The sequence below is a fragment of the Solea solea genome, chromosome 16, assembly GCF_958295425.1.
Source record: "Solea solea chromosome 16, fSolSol10.1, whole genome shotgun sequence".
NCBI classification, from domain to species: Eukaryota; Metazoa; Chordata; class Actinopteri; order Pleuronectiformes; family Soleidae; genus Solea; species Solea solea.
This window is the reverse complement of record NC_081149.1, coordinates 16,773,923-16,792,578: the sequence shown is the minus strand read 5'-3', so window position 1 is coordinate 16,792,578 and position 18,656 is coordinate 16,773,923. Positions and strand designations below refer to the sequence as shown.

The 18,656-nt window shown below is 41.2% G+C and overlaps 1 protein-coding gene and 1 long non-coding RNA gene across 2 annotated transcripts in view; one reads left to right on the top strand and one right to left on the bottom strand.

Moving 5' to 3' along the window:
- The window catches only part of LOC131475115 (septin-9-like), a 76,760-nt gene extending 61,733 nt beyond the window's left edge, over positions 1 to 15,027 (bottom strand). Inside the window, exon 1 of the mRNA XM_058652987.1 lies at positions 14,740 to 15,027. Coding sequence (XP_058508970.1) covers positions 14,740 to 14,761 — 22 coding nt within the window. The 5' untranslated portion in view covers positions 14,762 to 15,027. The remainder of the gene's footprint in view (positions 1 to 14,739) is intronic.
- Positions 8,245 to 9,394, top strand: LOC131475119 (uncharacterized). The gene is made up of 2 exons (XR_009242490.1): positions 8,245 to 8,470; positions 8,683 to 9,394. It is a non-coding gene; the product is annotated as an uncharacterized LOC131475119 (long non-coding RNA).
- Positions 15,028 to 18,656: the final 3,629 nt, after the last annotated feature.

Here is an 18,656-nt window from a genome sequence, read left to right as displayed (position 1 = left end):
ATCAAGACAGACCATTTTACCATTTAACTACAGTCCAATCAGGACACTCTAAATTGTATTAGGTAAAATGCACCTAATGCATGTTTTTGGACTGTGGGAGGAAACCGGAGAACCCAGAGAAATGCACAGAACCTGCAGAAGGGCCCTTGTTCCAACCGGGGCTGGAATCTGGGTCTTCTTGCTGCAAAGGCAAGAGTGCTAACCATAATTGAAGATATTGAACGCGGTGATCGTTGTACCTGCATTAAACAGCTGCTTTGAACAGTTTGACAGGACAGTGAAGTGTTGAGCTCATGTTTTCCTGGAAGAGGACGATGGCACCACAACAAGATGCCACAGCTCACTGAGATCATCCACACGCTCTTGTTTTCTTTTCTCCCCCGTCGTCTGCTCGTCAACCCCCCCCCCCCCCACACACACACACACACACACACACCGATGAAGTGAGTGCTGTTCACATGAGATAAGTTTGTCCGGTGGCTGGTGAGTCATTTGCCCCATCCTGTTTTTAAAAAGTTCTTTTTGAAAATACTTCCAACCGCAATTCAGCGCACACGGTGACATTCATTTTCTGTCAATAATGCCAGCAAACACTGTGGTTTTCAACATGAAGACAGCTGGTTTGAGGGAGGGAGGGAGGGAGGGAGGGAGGGAGTGAGTGTGTTTGACTATGAGTAAAACCTCTGTAATGTGTGTGTGTGTGTGTGTGTGTGTGTGTGTGCGTGAGAGAGATATGCTGAGAGTTAGAGAGAGAGAGGGAGAGAGATTTTAAGTCCAACACTTTTGGGGAGAGCAAACCAAATGAAAGAAAGAAATGTGAACAAATGTGTGCTTGGCTTTGCTTGTTACTATTAAAGCCTGCCCACTTAACTCTCTCTCTTTCTCACACACGCGCACACACACACACACACACAGAAGGATCTCCCATTTCTCACACCACCACTCCAAAGAGACAGGCTTAGTAGATTAGTTTAGACTGTCAACAGTGCATTTCACATCCAAATGTCATGACGCCAATTCATAAAAATAGAACAATCTAATGGCGACACACTCACTACAACACCGCGCTGTTACTTTGGGACAGAAGTGCCATGGCGTCGATGTGTAACTGCATTTACTTTCACTCGTCGCCTTCCGGCCGCTTACACTACGGAGATCTGTGCTATGCATTAAGTGTGACATGACAATCTGCAGAATGTGTGAGTGGAGATACGGAGTCGTACTGAGACAATGGGCAGGAAGAAACAATCGAACTGTGAGTGGTCAGAGACAGAGACCTCGTATCAAGTGGGGAAAATGGGCGTCTGTACAGAGATCTGGGATTCATTTCTATCACAAATCAGACTTTTACAATCTAGAAAAAAAAAACTTACTGGTTCCGAGCAACGCTATAATGGCCACATATGATTATTTCTCAATCTGTTTATGAGAATACAACCGGGAAATACAGGAAATATGTACGCAGTTTTCAAAACAGAGAAAAGCTTCTGCAAAGGTCAAGTATCAAGTGAGTCAATCTCTTACACCTCTTAATGTCGTTAAAAACACCCAACTTCTTCCCTGCTATTTCACTTTCAATCACATCATTCCATTCATCCAGAATTGGACATAGTTTTGCATGAGAAGGATAACAACAGAGTGAGTGCTGGACTTAAACCCTTACACAGCATGGTATAACGTATATCTATTATTAATATAATATCATTTATTCTTAGCTTAAGTTACCTATAACCTTTACTAGAATGAGATTTTTTTTAGTCCCTGAAGAAATTCCAAATATGTGCAAAACCTAAAGTTTTGTTTAGAGGAAACAATAATTTAAAAAAAATGAAATAAGTTAAGTGTGTGTTCAAAATCTAGGTCAAAATCATTTGCTCTTGATCTCAGTGAGACTGCCTGTTTAAACTAAGATTGAATAAATAAATCGTTTAAACTCTTGCACACCAGAAATGCAGCGGCAACACTCTATAATTAAAAGGAAGAGATGTGTTCACGTCTTCAGCAGGGAGACCTTGTGCTTTTATTGCCGTCAGTGTCACTTTGAAATTGATGTTGAGAGTCATGACTCTTCTCCTCTTTTAGCCTCTTAAAGAAATCACCAGATGGATGTTGAGGCTGTCAAATTTGCCTTTTTTCTTCACTGTAAGTTCAAACCATTAATCTGTCACGGGTCATGTGACTCTCGCACTATTATGCGAGCGTGTGTGCACAGCGACGTGTGTTTTTAGAGCCAATGACGGAACAAGAAAAGAGCCAAGTCAGTCTATCAAAGCCTTGCAGCCAAAAGCATGTCTGTGCCTATTTTGTGTAGCTGGGAAAGGTAATCTGAACACACACACACACACACACACCCTTCCAACACAAGCAAAGACGCTGTAACAACATCACAAACAGCAACATCACGCTCGTTCAACAGCTTCATTACAAACACCGGCTCAACGGCTCATTAATGCGCACATGTAATCGTCCAATCACAACAAATCAACGCATTTAGACAAACAGACCATGTGTCGAAGTTCACGGCCTTAAAAGAAAAATGATTTACAAAAAAGACAAAGTTTTAAGGGAAAAAAGCTAGAAAGTAGCGAGAGCTGCTGCAACAGGCTGCCACACCGGAGGCGCCCGGGGAGGAGATCATCTCTGAACTCCAACACAGAAGCAGATGAGCTCCAGCAGCAGAAAGAAGACCACACCGGGTCTGTGAGTGTAATTCAACGTTGACGGCAGTCGTGAAGAAGGGCACGGCTGCAGAATTAAACTGTATTTTTCACATAAAAGTGTGTGCATGTAGGCTGCTGGGTGTGAGTGCAGGGAAGTGTGACATGACTGAGCAGGCAAGTAAAGCCACAGCTTTTTCACACACACACACACACACACACACACACACACACACACACACGTGGTTGATATCAGTCAGTTAAGGCCTGCAGCAATACATGGTCAGCCATGTATTAACTCTCGTACACAGTGTGACTTGCAGCAAAATAACACGGGTTTCATTCTTTTCATGTGAGTGTGTGTGTGTGTGTGTGTGTGTTGTGACCTTTGTTGTACATGACAGTCTCATGGGACAAATAGGACCTCAGTAGATTACAAAAGTCTTACAAAAGGAGAGAATGAAGACACAGACTGAATTTTGTAAGTTTTTCCTGAAACCTGATGAAGCTGTGTGTGCGTATATGCATGTATGTGTGCGTGTGTATTTTTTATGAGGATTAAAATACTAAGGACATTTTGGCAAGTGAGGACCTTTTTGCTGGTCCTCACATTCTGTCACCCCTTAAAAGGGATTTTTGAGGGTTAAAACCTGGTTTTAGGGTTAAGGTTATAATTGAGTGTTGGTTAGGATTGGTTAAGGTTATAGGTATGGGGCTAGGGAATGCATTAAGTCTATAAGTGTCCTCACTTTGAATGTTACGCACAAGTGTGTTCCAGGTATGACTCATGTTGTTGACACATGTTGCATGATTAATATGAGATCAGGGTTAGTTTAAGGATTAGGATTAGGCCAGTAGTAGTTATGGTTAATTTTAGAGTAAGTCTGAGAAATGAATGCAAGTCAATGTAATGTCCTCTGTGTGTGTGTGTGTGTGTGTGTGTGTGTGGCATGACAGGTCAAGAGCACAGATATGCCTGGACAAACATGTCCACTATTTGGCCAAAGGTCGCAGACGACTAGAGACAGTAAACAGGGGCGAGAGGCTGCAGCGCCCTGACGTACTTTAGACACAAGAGCAATTTCATGCACTCGCACTCAAATGACGGCATGCAAACAGATACACACTCAAGGGCCGAGTGATCTGCAAAACATAGACTACGGTGCATGGTCCGTCGCTGCACACACACACGACGGCCAGAGATTTGTGTTTGCAGAAGGAGGCCCCCGCGGTTCATATTTGCGCAGGAGGGCAGAGGAGGTGAGGACTTCCTGTCTTCTTTTACTTCCACCTTTGCCTTTGTGTACAAGAGCTGTTTTAATCACTCGTGTGGCAGGCGTTGTTGAAGATTAGCTACATTAACGTAACGCAATATGTTTTTGTACTGAATATGTAATTACTTTTATATTATTATTATTCTGCCCTGAGCTATAAACTGAATACTCTCCTTTGAGGAACAGATTGGTACCTAGAGTAACAACAGTTTACTTTTCTAAAGAGGCATATATGTACATGGGGATAACACTCTGTGATTAGGATTATTGTGACAAAGAGTCAACAACACTATCATCAGTCTTGTATAAAGTACCTAAAAGTGATACTTGAGTAAAAGTACCAGAAAATGACTTTGGTAGAAGTTGAAGTCACTTTTTTTTATAATATTACTTAAGTAAAAGTCTTAAAGTATATGACCTTTACTGTACTTAAGTATCAGAAGTAATATTCTGATATAAAATGTGCTTAAGTTTTAGAAGTAAAAGTATTAAAAAAGTGAGGAGCCATGGTAGATCAGAGGTAGGGCGCGTTGTTGTGGGTTCAATTTCTGAGCAAGACACTTAACCCCATGTTGAAGCGTGTGAATGGGTGAATAGCTAAAGTGTAAAGCAGCTCATCAAGACTAGAAAAGCTGTATATAAATACAGACCATTACCAACTCTTCTTCTTCTGATTCTATTTGGTAGTTGGGACGATACCACTTATTTGTGTCCGAAACCGATATCACAAACTCGACCCAATATTAGTCCCATACAGTCAGTTTATACCATTTATGAACTATGAAGCTGGAAAAAATATATCTGATCCAGTGATTTTGACCAGTATCGATTCCGATCCCTAATTAAGACACAAATTCAAAACCTGTGTCATAATCATTTACCTTTAACTTGACCTACCCACTTCTATTGTTAACTTACCTCTTATAATCTGTGGTGAGCCTGTAGCTCAAACCACTCAATGTTTCTATTGCGAATGAAAAGTGTGACTTTAATCCAGTTTATAAAGATAATATATTGCACTCCACTTACTTTAACGCCACTGAAGAAGGATGATAAACAATACGTCATGTCTTTATCATGATGTGAAACACAACAAAACCTGACTAATTCCTTAATCCCCTTCTTCCTCCGTCTCTCTGCTCACCTGTCTATTATTTGGTGTTTTTATAACCCTCATTACAAACACAGGCTTTTTCTTTTTTCTTGTCTTTTACAGCTCTGCCTGTGAAAGAGGCAGGAATGCATGGACTGGTGCAGAGAGTGAAAGAAAGAAAGACAGAACACCTTAATGGCCGAGCAGACATTTATCAAGATTGTTTATACAGCCTGCATGAGGCCATTACCTGTTGCATTGTAGATTTGTAAGGACCACACTCAACACACTCAACACACACACGCACACACAATGACAGACTCAGGAGCACATGTGGACACACACACACGGGCGGTCATTTCTCAAACCTCGCACCCACTCACCCTCTGCTTCCCATCCACTTCCACCGTGTCTGTGTGTTCACAGGGAAGGTCTCAATCTGATTAACGGGGAGTGGGCGCGGGGTGTTGTAAAAATAAATAAATAAAAATATCCTACCGGTCATAACACCACAGTGATTCATGTGACTAACATTTATTAGATCAGAGCTTTATTATTGTTGTTTTTCAGTTGGCCGTACAAAAAGCATTTACAATAAAATGTCAAGTGATGTCTCTGAAGTGCAGTAAGAACAGTGCCAATCGAGGGCTTTGACTGCACATGGAACAAAGGAAACTTCAAAATCATCCAGATGTTAACCACCTTAAAAGTTATTTAAGGCGGTCACACTCTTAAAGACACAGAGGTAAGAACAATCACAGGTTGTTTTCCGCAGAGACGACACTGTGCTGTGTGCCAGGTGAACGCCATCCTCGTCAACAGTCCCTTATATTTGTTGCTTTCATAATAATCACTTTGTTGTTTGTTTGTTTTGCTTCCACAAAACCAGCGCCAGTGGTTAAGACATTAATGTAGTAAAAATCAAGGTTTAGCAGGGACCAATATAAAAACCTGATGGTGTCGTTAGTTTACTGTGTAATTAGCTCTGCAATCATAATGACATGTTAAAGCACAAAGGTTGCCTATGTACATCAGATTAAACATTTGATTCTTTTATTTAGAAATGACTAACTATGTGCCTGTGTTGTTTGTGAAGTGTATGTTGACACAGTAAGGACCGAGCAGATTTTAAACATCAGCCATTACAATTAATAGATGTTTACAACAGCAGAAATGTTACCAAAGAAGCGTGGGAGTCAGTGTTGTTTGGTACATGACCATAGTTACAAACATCGCGACTGTTAATGATCATTTGGATTTAAACGATGCACCTTGAGCAAGGTGCTTCCTTTTAGCTGCGAGTGTGACTGCACACTTACACTCCGTGACCTGCACTGGGAGTGGGGAGGGTCCTGTTTGAGAAAGGCCCATATAATTGAGGAAAAGACATTGACCATGACCCTCAACTGCACTCCTCCCACATGAATAGCCCTTGTTCTGCTGCCAAAAGGGCACCTTTCCCCTAACTCTTTCCTTTCAACATGCAGCAATTCCCGATTCCCCGTGACACCATGATTGCCAAACACTCAGTCACCTCTCTGTGTGCTCTTCACTGTGCAAACACTGAGCCCACATCCTCTCACATTTAAGTGGTTCAACAAGACACAAATAACAGAACAATACTCAAGGGCCAGCCTTCCTCCACAGAGTAAAGCTTCTGCAATCATTCGTTCATTCATCTTCTACCGCTTTATCCTCCACATGAGCATCGCTGGTGCCAATCCCAGCCGACATGGGCTTCCAGGCTGCAGATTTGAGGATTAGGCAATCTGTCCAGGAGTGAAGCTTCGTTCACACTCAAATTAGCGAGCGTGATTCCCGCAAGAAAATGATGAATAACATCAAAAATGAGGTGGCCACATATCAACAGTGTTGTAATTTAACGAAGTACAAATACTTTGTTACTGTACTTAAGTAAAAGGAATCATATATATCAGTACTTTTCTTATATTTTACTCCACTACATTCCCACTAGCTTTGTTACTCGTTAATAAAAATAAACCAAATAAAATCAGAAGAAAAAGAGTTGGTAATGGTCTGACAGCTTTTCTTTTCATTCACACACTGCAACATGGGGTTAAGTGTCTTGCTCAAGGGCACATAATCTAGCAGAGCCAGGCTTCTGATACTGAAGTACAGTAAATGCCATACACTTTTTTAGTTAAAAAAGTGACTTCAACTTCAAAGTCATTTTCTGCTAAAGATACTTGTACTTTTATTCAAGTGTACCTTTAAAGTACTTTATCAATAACACATGGGAACAAGACACATAAGTAAGTGGCCATGCATTTATAACGTGTGGCGATTGTTCAAACTTATGGGATCAACAACTCTTCATCAAAATGACATAAGACGTGGATTCTTCCAAACCCACAACCTTATTTTCTAAACGTGCATGCGGCTGTGAGACGAGTGTGCAGGGACCGTCTACAAATTGCAACACTGACAAAGCAAATACAGTGTAGTACCTGTAGATTATACTACGACATCTGTTTGGAAAATGATATAGTCTGTTATCTGTATCACTGAGGATGTTAGGTAATAATCTGAATAAAAATGATCGTCAAACATTATGAAAATTTCAATGATACAGTCGTTACAGTGTTTCTTCTACTTCAGCTCCTCGTCCTAACTCAGTGACACGTGAACGATTTTAACTGGCTAGGGAATCGAAGTAAAATGAAATAAAATATATCGAGTGCTGTCTCCAGTTGTAAAAAGTAAGGTTTGCTAAAAAAAAGAATAGAAGAAAACTTGGATAATCCAAGTTTTTTCACCAATGGGAATGTATAGGTATAAATTATATAGCCCATAGTACTTTATGGGGTGAAACTACCCTGAGGAAATGTGTACTTGCTGTATTTTTACAAGTGAACAACAGAGCGACTCTACAGTGAGCTTTATGAATGTGTATCCTCAGAATGTGACAGAAATGGCTGAGTAGAGAGAGACTAAGCGAGGTTTTAAGTTTTAGTGTCTGCATGTTTGCATGTAAACAACTAAACAAACCCTGTCAGTACATCTCAATGCTGAGATAACATAACAAAAACAATGCATGTGTTTTCTTGTATGTACCTGCTCGAATAATAATGTGCATGAAAATCCTAAACTCTCCCATGTATCCAAAGTGAAAGTGAAGTGAGCCAACAGAGTTCAGTCTGTTCACATAACGCTGATTCAACTCCAAGGTAATTTACAGTGTTATAAAGATTGGCCGCCTTAAATCATTTCTCTATTTTTGTTGTTGCTATGAATGAGAATCTTGCTGATTCAGAGGCCCCATCTTCTCTTGGAACAGATATGAATCACCGGCACTTTAACTGATTGGAACTTGCAATAAAAATATTCATTCGTGTCACGACAGGACACGGCTGTTCCTGCCAAGTAGTGGCTGCCGTCTCTCACACTGGCTCGGTCTAGAAGAGGCAAACAATAACTCCTTAAAGGTTAGTGGCAAAACCCTTATAATCAAGTTCTAAATTAATTAGATGGTGTCGAAATGAACTTGGTATAAGCTCCAAGTACTGTAATCAGCCCACAATTTGAAATGGTGATATAAACGTGATGGTCCCTGTCAATATCTTGCACACCTAGACGCCAGTGCACATGTTCTACCACACGTCAGGACATCCCTGAGCCTGCTATTATCTTTTTACAGGCTCTCTCCTGGCCTCGGGCCTGCAGTACAGTACAGGCAGTCTGGTGTATTAGCAGCAGCAGCAGCAGCAGCAACAGCAGCAGCAGCAGCACAGAGCTGCATTCTTGGCTGCAGATGATAAACACAGAGCAGAGTGGACACTTCAGAAGAGGCTCCACGCGGCTGGAAGGGGAGGATCATGTGCAGTCGAAAAAAGAAAAGACCGAGACTGTCATAGATATGTCTCAGGCAATCACGGGAACTCGGGAAGTGATAAGCTGAGTTTATCAATTGCTGGGTTAAGGTGAACAAAATACTGCAGTTTTTTTCATTTATTAAACAAACAAAAACAATAAAACTAATCTGTTTGCATGATTAATGAGAAATAATCATTCACCGAATAATACTGGCTGTTCTCCAGTTATTAAATTGAACATTTAAGAAGATAATAAATCTTCTCCTGGGCGTTTGACGCAGTGTGAGCTGTTGGCGCTGTGCAGAACTGTTCTTTTCTCTGTTTTTATAGCCTTGTGAATGTGAGCTTTTTACATACATTTTAATGTTTGATGCCATTTTAATGTTATTGTACAGCCCTTTGGCAACTGTGTTGTTTTAACATGTGCTCTATAAATAAAGTGGATTGGACGGTATTACAGGTAATCTACATTTAATACCAACAAGTTACACTTTTGTTTTGCAAAAAAGAATGGGTACAATAAACAATCAAATCCAAGTTTTAAATCTAGATTGTAGTCTTTTTAATGTGATTTATTCATCTCTAAACAAGCCTGTTCTGCCTAATTTCCTTATAGGCCTAATTTAATTTAGAAAAGATGTAGCCCATGAACAATTTCTCAAACAGTGTTTTTTAATTTTATTTGATAAAATCCTCTTTATGCATCAATAAAACAAGTTGTCTGGAGGAAAAAGTCTCTCTCTACCATGCACAATAGTATAATAAATACAACCAATCATTTTGTTGGGACCGAACAGACTGGTACGTCTATCACTCCCTGACCTGCCCGCGTGTTTATTATGATAACAGTTAGAATTTTCTTTCAGGTGATTCAGACATGATGTAGTCAGTAATACGAAGCCGCCGCCACAGCACTGTTTTGTTTTTCAGTGTATGTTTTTGAGAATGCAGACAGGACGAGGCTGGAAGTATCGATTGCACTAGTTGTAAAGTAGCTGCAACTGCCACTCTCACACCAATGGATTCATGTATTTTTAACCCACACATCTTTATTTCTGGACATACCATTCCAGTTTGAAAGGTGATGCCGAGGAAATAGTAGCATCGACTACATTGGTTGCAAACATTTGAATGGAAGTCAAATGTTTGGGAAAATGAACCTATTTCTCACTTGATTTATGATCTCAGTACATTTCCCAGAGGAGTCAGTTGGTCTCAGTTGCTTCTTTCAAGTATTCTTCAATAGAGCATGATGTCAATTTTGTAAATAATTTAGTTTTTAACGGCGAAGGTCAAATCACAACCATGAATGGAAATTTTTATTGATACATAACACTAGTTTTTAAGAAGCAAACAACACTTTATGAACTGAGCAAACAAAAATGAACCACAAAATCAAATAAAATATCGATTTAATCATTCAATAATATTGTATTTTATTTGTTTGAAAATACACTTTTTGTTTGCAATGATCGGAATTTCAGTTTGCTCCGACTATTTTGCGTTTGCGCTCCGTGATTTGTTCTTTGCGCTGATTCTGACCATGGGCGGGCCTTAGGAAGCTGCCTACTGATTGGCTACTGAGTTTTAGAGCGACAGCTCATTGGACCGGAAGTAGTCACAGGCTTGGAGTCGCTGTCCGTGTGGAACTCCACCAAAAATAATTGTAAGCATCTATATCAATTATTTTGTCGGATGTCGACGGGGAAAACTTGCAGAACGAATTCACTCAGTAGCCAATCGGCAGGCAGTTTCCTAAGGCCCGCCCACCGTCAGAATCGCAAACAAAAAACCACGACGCAGTGAACAAATCAGGGAGCGCAAAGAACGTGAGGGAGATCAAACAAAATTCTGATCATTGCAAACAAAAAGTGTATATTCTAAACAAATAAAATACAATATATTTGAATGATTAAATCGTTGCTTGAATTGCTTGAAAATAATGACACAAATCTAATTCCCATACATTTGTGTGTACACTCACAAAAAAGACACAAAAAAGTGTTTTTTTTAAAGCAAATTACAAGCTTCAACACTTTAAAACCTGTAAGTTCTATGACACCACTCTTCAAGATCATACCAAGCAGAGCCCTGAACACGCACGTCCACAAGTGCAGGACAGTTATTAGTATTATTATTCACAGGCTTAGGAAGCCAAATTGAGGGTTAGACCATCCTCGGCATGCTCTCCTAGATGACAGGGCAAATATGTCTCAACCGTTTATAGCTTGACTTTCAAGTTACCATGTAACAATAGCTTTAGGCTCCAAATCGAGGACTCACTGACTCTCCAATATAAACAGACTAAAAGCTGCAGCACAGAGTGAGGCATTTGTCACTCAGCTACATGTAGTGGAATCATGTGTGTGTGTGTGTGTGTGTGTGTGTGTGTGTGTGTGTGTGTGTGTGTGTGTGTGCGTGTGCGGAGAATCGGACATAAAAGCACATACCAGTAGGAGTGCACTCAGGGAAATAATGACTCTGTCTGTGAGTTGAAGTAGGCTGTTATTCATACACGTTACTCATTGATCCAGACAACTGGAGGGAGTGGTGTGCAAGGCAGGGATCGGCTCCGCGAGCGGGATTGAGCGGCGAGGGGTTTTCATGAGTGAACACAGGCTCACGCACAACGAGACGTTTGAAAATCAAACTTCAGAAGCATAAAAAGTCAATGTGTGTGTGTGTGTTTGTGTGTGAAAAAGGGCATTTGCGTACAAAACACACGCGCACACACTAACACAAAGGCTGCCCTTCCTCTCTCAAAGTCACCCCTCCACATCCCTGATGCCTGTCTAAACACCCCTACGCATTACAGAGGAGGGCCTTTGACAACACACACACACACATGCTTTGTTATTAGACTATTCCATGAGTGTAGCCCTGACAAAGAATGTGACAGCTCCACACACGTCGCATGGCACAGGGAGAACGTGCACACACACACACACACACACACACACTCAGGAGGAGGAGAAGCAGCATGACCCAACACGCACTTGGCTCTGACAGAAAACCGTCCGCCGCCGCACAAAGACTCCGAGCGAAGGAGTCGGGAAGGCCCGGCATTCCGGAGGATAGGGTTGTGTACACTGGACTGAGCCTTAGCTTAGAGGTAGAGAGAGAGAAAAGAGAAGAGAAGAGGGGGGAGGAGGCACGGGAGAAGATGGAAGTGGTGGGAGGTGTATTGGCATAAATCTAGCAATACGATATCCTAATACAGTGACGGTGATGACGTCTAACCTCTCATTGTAAAATTACAACGTTATATGCATTAATGATATACATTATTTGGAGTGAGAGGAGTGAATTTCAAGAATATTTGACATACAGTATCATGCCATGACATATCACTATCTTTATGGCTCTTTTCCACTTTACAGTTCTAGCACGGGTCGGCACGGCATGGCTCCACTCTACTTGGTTTGGGTTGTTTTCCATTACTATAGTACGTCCTACAACGTGTGCTGAATCATTGGAAGTTCAGCACTTCCTGCACGGCTGAGTCGCAGTCTCTGTCTGACACAGTCACTGAGCTACAGCAGAACGGGTTGTGATTCAGCTCACGATCACCGGCTTTCGGGCAGTGCTGTCACTAAACACACCAGACTCCTGTGTTAAATATTGAGATTTTCAGAAATGTTCTTGTTAAATGTTGGGGATTAAGTCATGTCTTCAGGATGTTTTCGGTCTTTTTAACTGATCTACAGTCCGCCATTGTTCGGTTTCTGTGATTCCTGTGTCGGACGTCGCACTCGTGACTCTTCCAGTGACGGCACTCTCTGACCAATCAGTGGCCGGCAGTCTGTCGACGTCACATTTTAGCATCGGCTCAGCTCGCTTGAAAACTCGCCAGAGCAGGTACCAAAAGAGTACCAGATAACGAATAGAGTTGAGCCGAGCCGTGCTACAATTATATAGTGGAAAAGTACCGTTAGTTTGTCAATATTTTCTTACACTCCTAAGTGATAGTAAGCAACACTGGAAAAAGGAGTGAAAGGTCAAGGGACACATGTATCTCTATAAGGATGTGCACAGTCGTGATGTTGTGTTAGTGTGCGACAGGTCAGTTCTTACAAACAGGTTTTGTTTAAACAACACGGCAGCAACTGTTTCTCAGCTCAAGTGTCGCTGTAGAGCATTGAACACAATTTTAATACCCAGAGTGTGTCTCACAGCCAGCCACCATTACTTACATCCACATCCCAGTATACAGTTTGATGTTAGATCAGTGGATCCAACCAGCTATCAACCTATCTACACTTAAACCTTTAGTGATTTGTCTTGTTGTTGATGTCATTATTCTGCCTGTGTTTGGTCTTTGTCAACAGAAATGATGCAACATTATTTGCATGCTGAGTCCTTCATCTATCAGATATGAATGAGGGTGCGTTCGTGTGTATACAGCAGCAGAGCAGGAAGGGGTGGGGGCAAAAAGCTGAATGACAGGGTATTTTACTCCTGAAATGTTTTGTGGGCTCATGTTTGCAGCTGATGTCGATCAGTACGTTACCAAGCAGTTTAGTCAAGCTAAGGCTGTAGTCCGACTAAGACAGGCAATCTAATCGGACAACTTGCCGAGTCTGAGTATACATGCAGGGGAGAAAATCGATTTATTGACTATGTATGTCTGACTGCGCCTCCTCTCTCTATAAGCTAGTAGCGTATTGAATCAATTTCCTGTTGACCTTTACGTCACAGAAAAACAAACGCGATGGACGGTGAGATGGATCGAGCTGTTGGTTCTGTATGTTTCGTACCTGCTGTGGATGTTAATCGTGACACAAATTAGATCGAGCATGGCTCTCGCGATTGCTGTGTTGTCAGAGGACAAGACGCTGGCAACAGTACTACAGTTTATACATTGCCTCCTTCTACTTCCAGGTCAAAGACCAGGGAGGACATTTTGGTGCACGTGCAGAACGCCTAAGCGCATACATGCAGGAGTAATCGGACTATGAATCTCATTATCCAGGGATGTTAGTCCGACTAAGCTTTGATTTTTAGTCCGACTAATGTTTTTACATGACATTAACATGCAGGTAAACAACTGTCACTGGGCGACACAAGGTCTAAACACTGTTATACACACAGAGCTTCAAGGAGCTGAGGATTAATCTGCATTGTGTGAACTTATTTTACAATAGTTTGAACGTTTGTTTATATTTAAAAGTGACACACCACAGTTTTAGCTAGTAGGCTTGTGTAGACCATATCCATGAATCAACTCATTTTTCAGTGTATGTGGGGAGGGGTGAAGGAAGTGGACCATGAAGTGATCAGTCAAAACTGATTTACAAGGAAAATGTCTTGTGATGGGAATAAACAGAGGGTTAGTATATTATCACAATTGCATTCTACGCTCTTTACATCCTCTAGACTCTGTGAGCGCCGTGTCATGCGTTCTCTTGTCAGTCCAGCAGTGAACTCTTTAAACTCTCTTCCTTGAAATGCTCTTAAGCGAAAAATTAGACCACTTTCTGCCTGAAGAGAGAAACATGAGCACAGCTCTCTCTCTCTCCCTCTGTCATGATGTCACTCACATGTGTGGCTACAGTCAGAGATCATCCTCAGTCTTTGGAGATCAGACCTGCAAGAAATGTTTAATAACCACACCCACCATGATCCATGTGTGGGGCCATTTGTAAAAGGGGGAATTCAGAAGAAGAAGAAACTTTCCTCAACTGTGGGAGTGTAAAAAAAAAAACCCATGAGCTATTCAGTGATAATGTTATTAAACATTGACTTCAGGTTATGCCTCTCTGTCTCACTGTTTTTAGCACTTCGACACATGGACACACTCATGCACCCACGCAACAATATTTAACTTGTTCTTATCATGAGGCTTCAACTGTTATTTGATTTAAAAAAAAAAAAACACTTACCTGTATATGCAGATTTCTTCATGGTTTCCTCTCTTTGTGCTTCAATAACGTTCACTTGTATAAACTTCTAAAACTCGCATCCGTGTCTTTTCCAGGTGCTTTCTGTGAGTGCGCTCCTCTCTGTCTCCGTGTCGCTTCTCTGCCACTCCTCGACGACCCGCTTTACAAACACACCGGGGGAGGAAAGCTCAACTCGCTCCTTGTCTAACTTGTTAAACTTCACTCGCGTCCTTTTTTTCCACCCGCGAAGCACTTGGAGGAGCAGAGTGAGTCTCGCTGGGAATGAGGACTACAATCACACCTGCGCTCCTGACGCACGCCCATGGAGTCCAGGAGGCAGGAGCGGGAGGGGTTTACCGTGGAGGGGGTTTTCACACATTAAAGCTCGGAAGTGGGATAAAGGTGGTTTATCCGTGGATAATAAAAGGGCTTGCAGTTGGCGGAGGGCTATGTGAAGCAGATGCATGAGTTGGATGAGCTCGGTAACGCTGCAATTCAACAGGTCCGGGCTATTGCGCAACATAGAAGGCGGGAATCTGAGTCATTCATGGGTTATCGGACCTTATACTACGTGTATTTGTAAAGCACTATTCATACACAGGTCAAGTGCTTTACAAAGGCACAGGCATACATTACATGGGGGAAAAAAATCACAGAATAAAAGCAAAACATTGAAATGATAAGAGACCAAGGTGTGATTTACCAATAAAAGTTATCAATTCATGTTTGCCTTAAACATGCACTAACATTAGTATTTGAAAACGTAATAGAAAGCTTCAGTAAACACAGTTTTCACAGTCTGAGCAGACCTGAGGTATAAAGGAAGTTGGTTCCACAGGTGAGGAGCAGAATAACTGAATGCTGCTTCACTCGGTCTGGATCTGCTTCTGGAACACACATTAAACCTGATCCTGATGGTCTTAGGGCTCTGGATGCTCCATAGGGAACTAATAAGTCCCGGATGTTATGTTAAGAACCCATTCAGTGAGTAAGATTTTGACTCACAGGAAGCCAGTGTAGTGATTGGAGGACCGGTGTGATGTAGTCCACTTTCTTGGTATTATTCAGGACTCTGGCAGCATAGGATTATTATATTCCTATATTCCTATTATAACCCATATCTTTATGTGTATATGGTATTATTTTATAGAACTACCACCACTGATACTCATTGTGCAGAATGTGTGTGTGTGTGTGTGTGTGTTAAATCTGAAGGACTTTTTCTATTATTAACATTCACCTTGTTAGGACCAGTAGTCCTCATGGAGACCAAAACCTGGTGAAACTGGTTAAATTTAGGGCTAGGATTTGAGTTATGGTTAGGTTAAGGTTATGGTTAGGCAATAACTGGTTATGGATTTGGGGTCTGTAACCTTTAGTATTAAAAGAGCCATTTTTGTCTCTTCTCCACCTAAATAAATGTAATCTGGAGCCGCAAAACCTAGTTGACCCATAAAATGAAGACAACATCATGTATAATGTTTTCTTAATACTGTACATATAATATGTATAAAAGAACTATAGTCTGTTGCATTTATGACATTTAAAAACTACAAAAAGAAAACTGTTGACATTTCAAACTTTTATTAAAAACAAAAAATTGTTTGGGGAAACATTTATAAAATAAAAATGAACCCCCATTTGAAATAAATGGATTTTATGTCATTCATGCTTGAGAAAACATGCATTTCAAACACAAGTGTTTTCAGGTTTTGGGAGGTTTCCAATATCACATTTGACACAGACATAGTGTGCGATGCATATTTTAATGAACAAAATCTTAAACCGCTTTCATTCATCGCCTTGATCCGTCAAACAAAGAAGTGTTCACTCTGAGAGAAATAATCAAAGTAAAATGAAATAAACATAGTGGAGGGTTTTCAAAGGTACAGGGAGCCACTGTACAGGCACTGAATAGCCACATGAGGCCCTAGAGCCACGAGTTGCAGACCGCTGTTTTAAGCTGTCTGAATGAGTCAGTGCAGTGGCCTAACAAGAATAGCCCACACATCATTTCAAAAATTCAGCTGTGACCACAGCCTTTTTCTTTTTTTATTCACACATGTCAAAGTGTGGCAGTTTGTATACACTACTTAAAATCACATCCTGCCACAAAAGTGCTGCAGCTCTGAGCTGCAGAGACCTCTTGTGGCCACAGGCTGATCTCACCCTCCCTGAGTCTGAAGAACAGCTTTGACACAGCAGATTTCTAATGTACCTGGCATGTTTGAGGGTCCTTATCCAGCTCTGGGTCAATTCTGTCTCAGTCTCAGTTGTTGTGGGTCTTGATGTGTGTGTGTGTGTGTGTGTGTGTGTGTGTGTGTGGTATTTTTAACTGAAAAAAAAAAAAAACGTGTTATGGTTCTGAAATTTGTTTACCAGCTGCCAATGAGCCTGTTGACGTTTCAGGAAGTGCATCAGCTCTGACTGCCGTGGGCAGATCAGCAAGGTGTTTGACCCAGAAAAAAAAATCAGATAGCACAGTCAACAAGCTGGGTGAGGAAGAATGTTGCTTGCAGCTCTAATAAGCAACAATCTGGTGAATACCTGGACTAGAGATGGGTTAAGTGTCTGTTTCTTACTCGAAACAGTGTGAAAATAGGAATAAAATAAAACCTAAGCTGCCACTCACAGGGTATAAGTAGATACTCACAAGTATCAAAATAGAACCCACACATGACAATTTCACTCACTTGAAAAAGGGAGGGAAATTACGGAGGCCTTTACGGAGGCCACCTTCTTGCACTTCCATGTTTCTACAAGAGCCTGAATGGACAAATCACACAGAGCCTGTATTTTGCGGAAGCTTGTGATACAAAAGAAGAGGAATGGCATCCTCTCTGGTATGTGAAGGCCATCCCAGTGACACATGAAGGAACAAGAGGAGTGAACAAAGACGTCCTCTGCACAACTGGAGGCAGCATGCAGGGATGAAAGAGAAGTATGTAATGCAATCTTAACGGTGTCGTCTGTAATTGGTTTTTAAAAAAAACACTTTTTACTGAAACCTTTTCAAACTCTCTTCGCATCCTGACAAAAAAATTGGTTGTCCGTAGCCGTCGTAATGATGCAATAAGGATGAGAAATCATGTAGGGCACCTTTGAACCCACCAAACATCAGACGGTTAGTGTTGGTCGACAATATTTAAAGTATTTTTGTTCAAATCATTTCTTGGTTGCAAGCCACTAACACTCGTACATGTTAAAAGTCCAATTTTAGTCGGACTATGACAATAATTCTGTTACCCAGCTAGTTTTAGTCTGACTAACATAACTGGATAATGTGATTCATAGTCTGATTACTCCTGTATGCTTACGCTTCGTCAGACTGGAGTCAGACTTGCCGAAAATCATCTCAATCAGTTTGTTTTCCTGTGACATAAAGGTCAACAGGAAACTGATACAGAGGGATAGAGGCCAATAGAGAGATACAGCGCCACCTACGGAGCAGATAAATCAATTTTCTCCTCCTCATGTATCCTCGGACTCGATAAGTTATCCAATTACTTGTCTTAGTCGGATTATGGCCTTAGCTCGATTAAACTGTGCATGTAAACATACTGGGATACCAACTCCTACTGGTGTTAGTCAGACATGTAGCATCAGGAGTTATTCACCCAAAAAAAAAATTAAAAAAGTCACACAGCTTACACTTGAAGCTGCTAAAGAAAAGACCAGAGTTATTTCCAACAACTTGTTCGCATCACATCTAAATGTCTATTTATGTGAAACAATAATGCTCTGGATATAATTATCACAATGTTGTGTCAATCAATCCATTTATAATAAGAAACAAGTTGCACACATGTTATGTGTGACTTGAAAAGATGAAGGGGCTTCTGCCCTATGCTTTTACACAACCACATCCTGTTACTGTAAGACACTGTGTCTACAGATCGCCCGGCACATATTTGGTT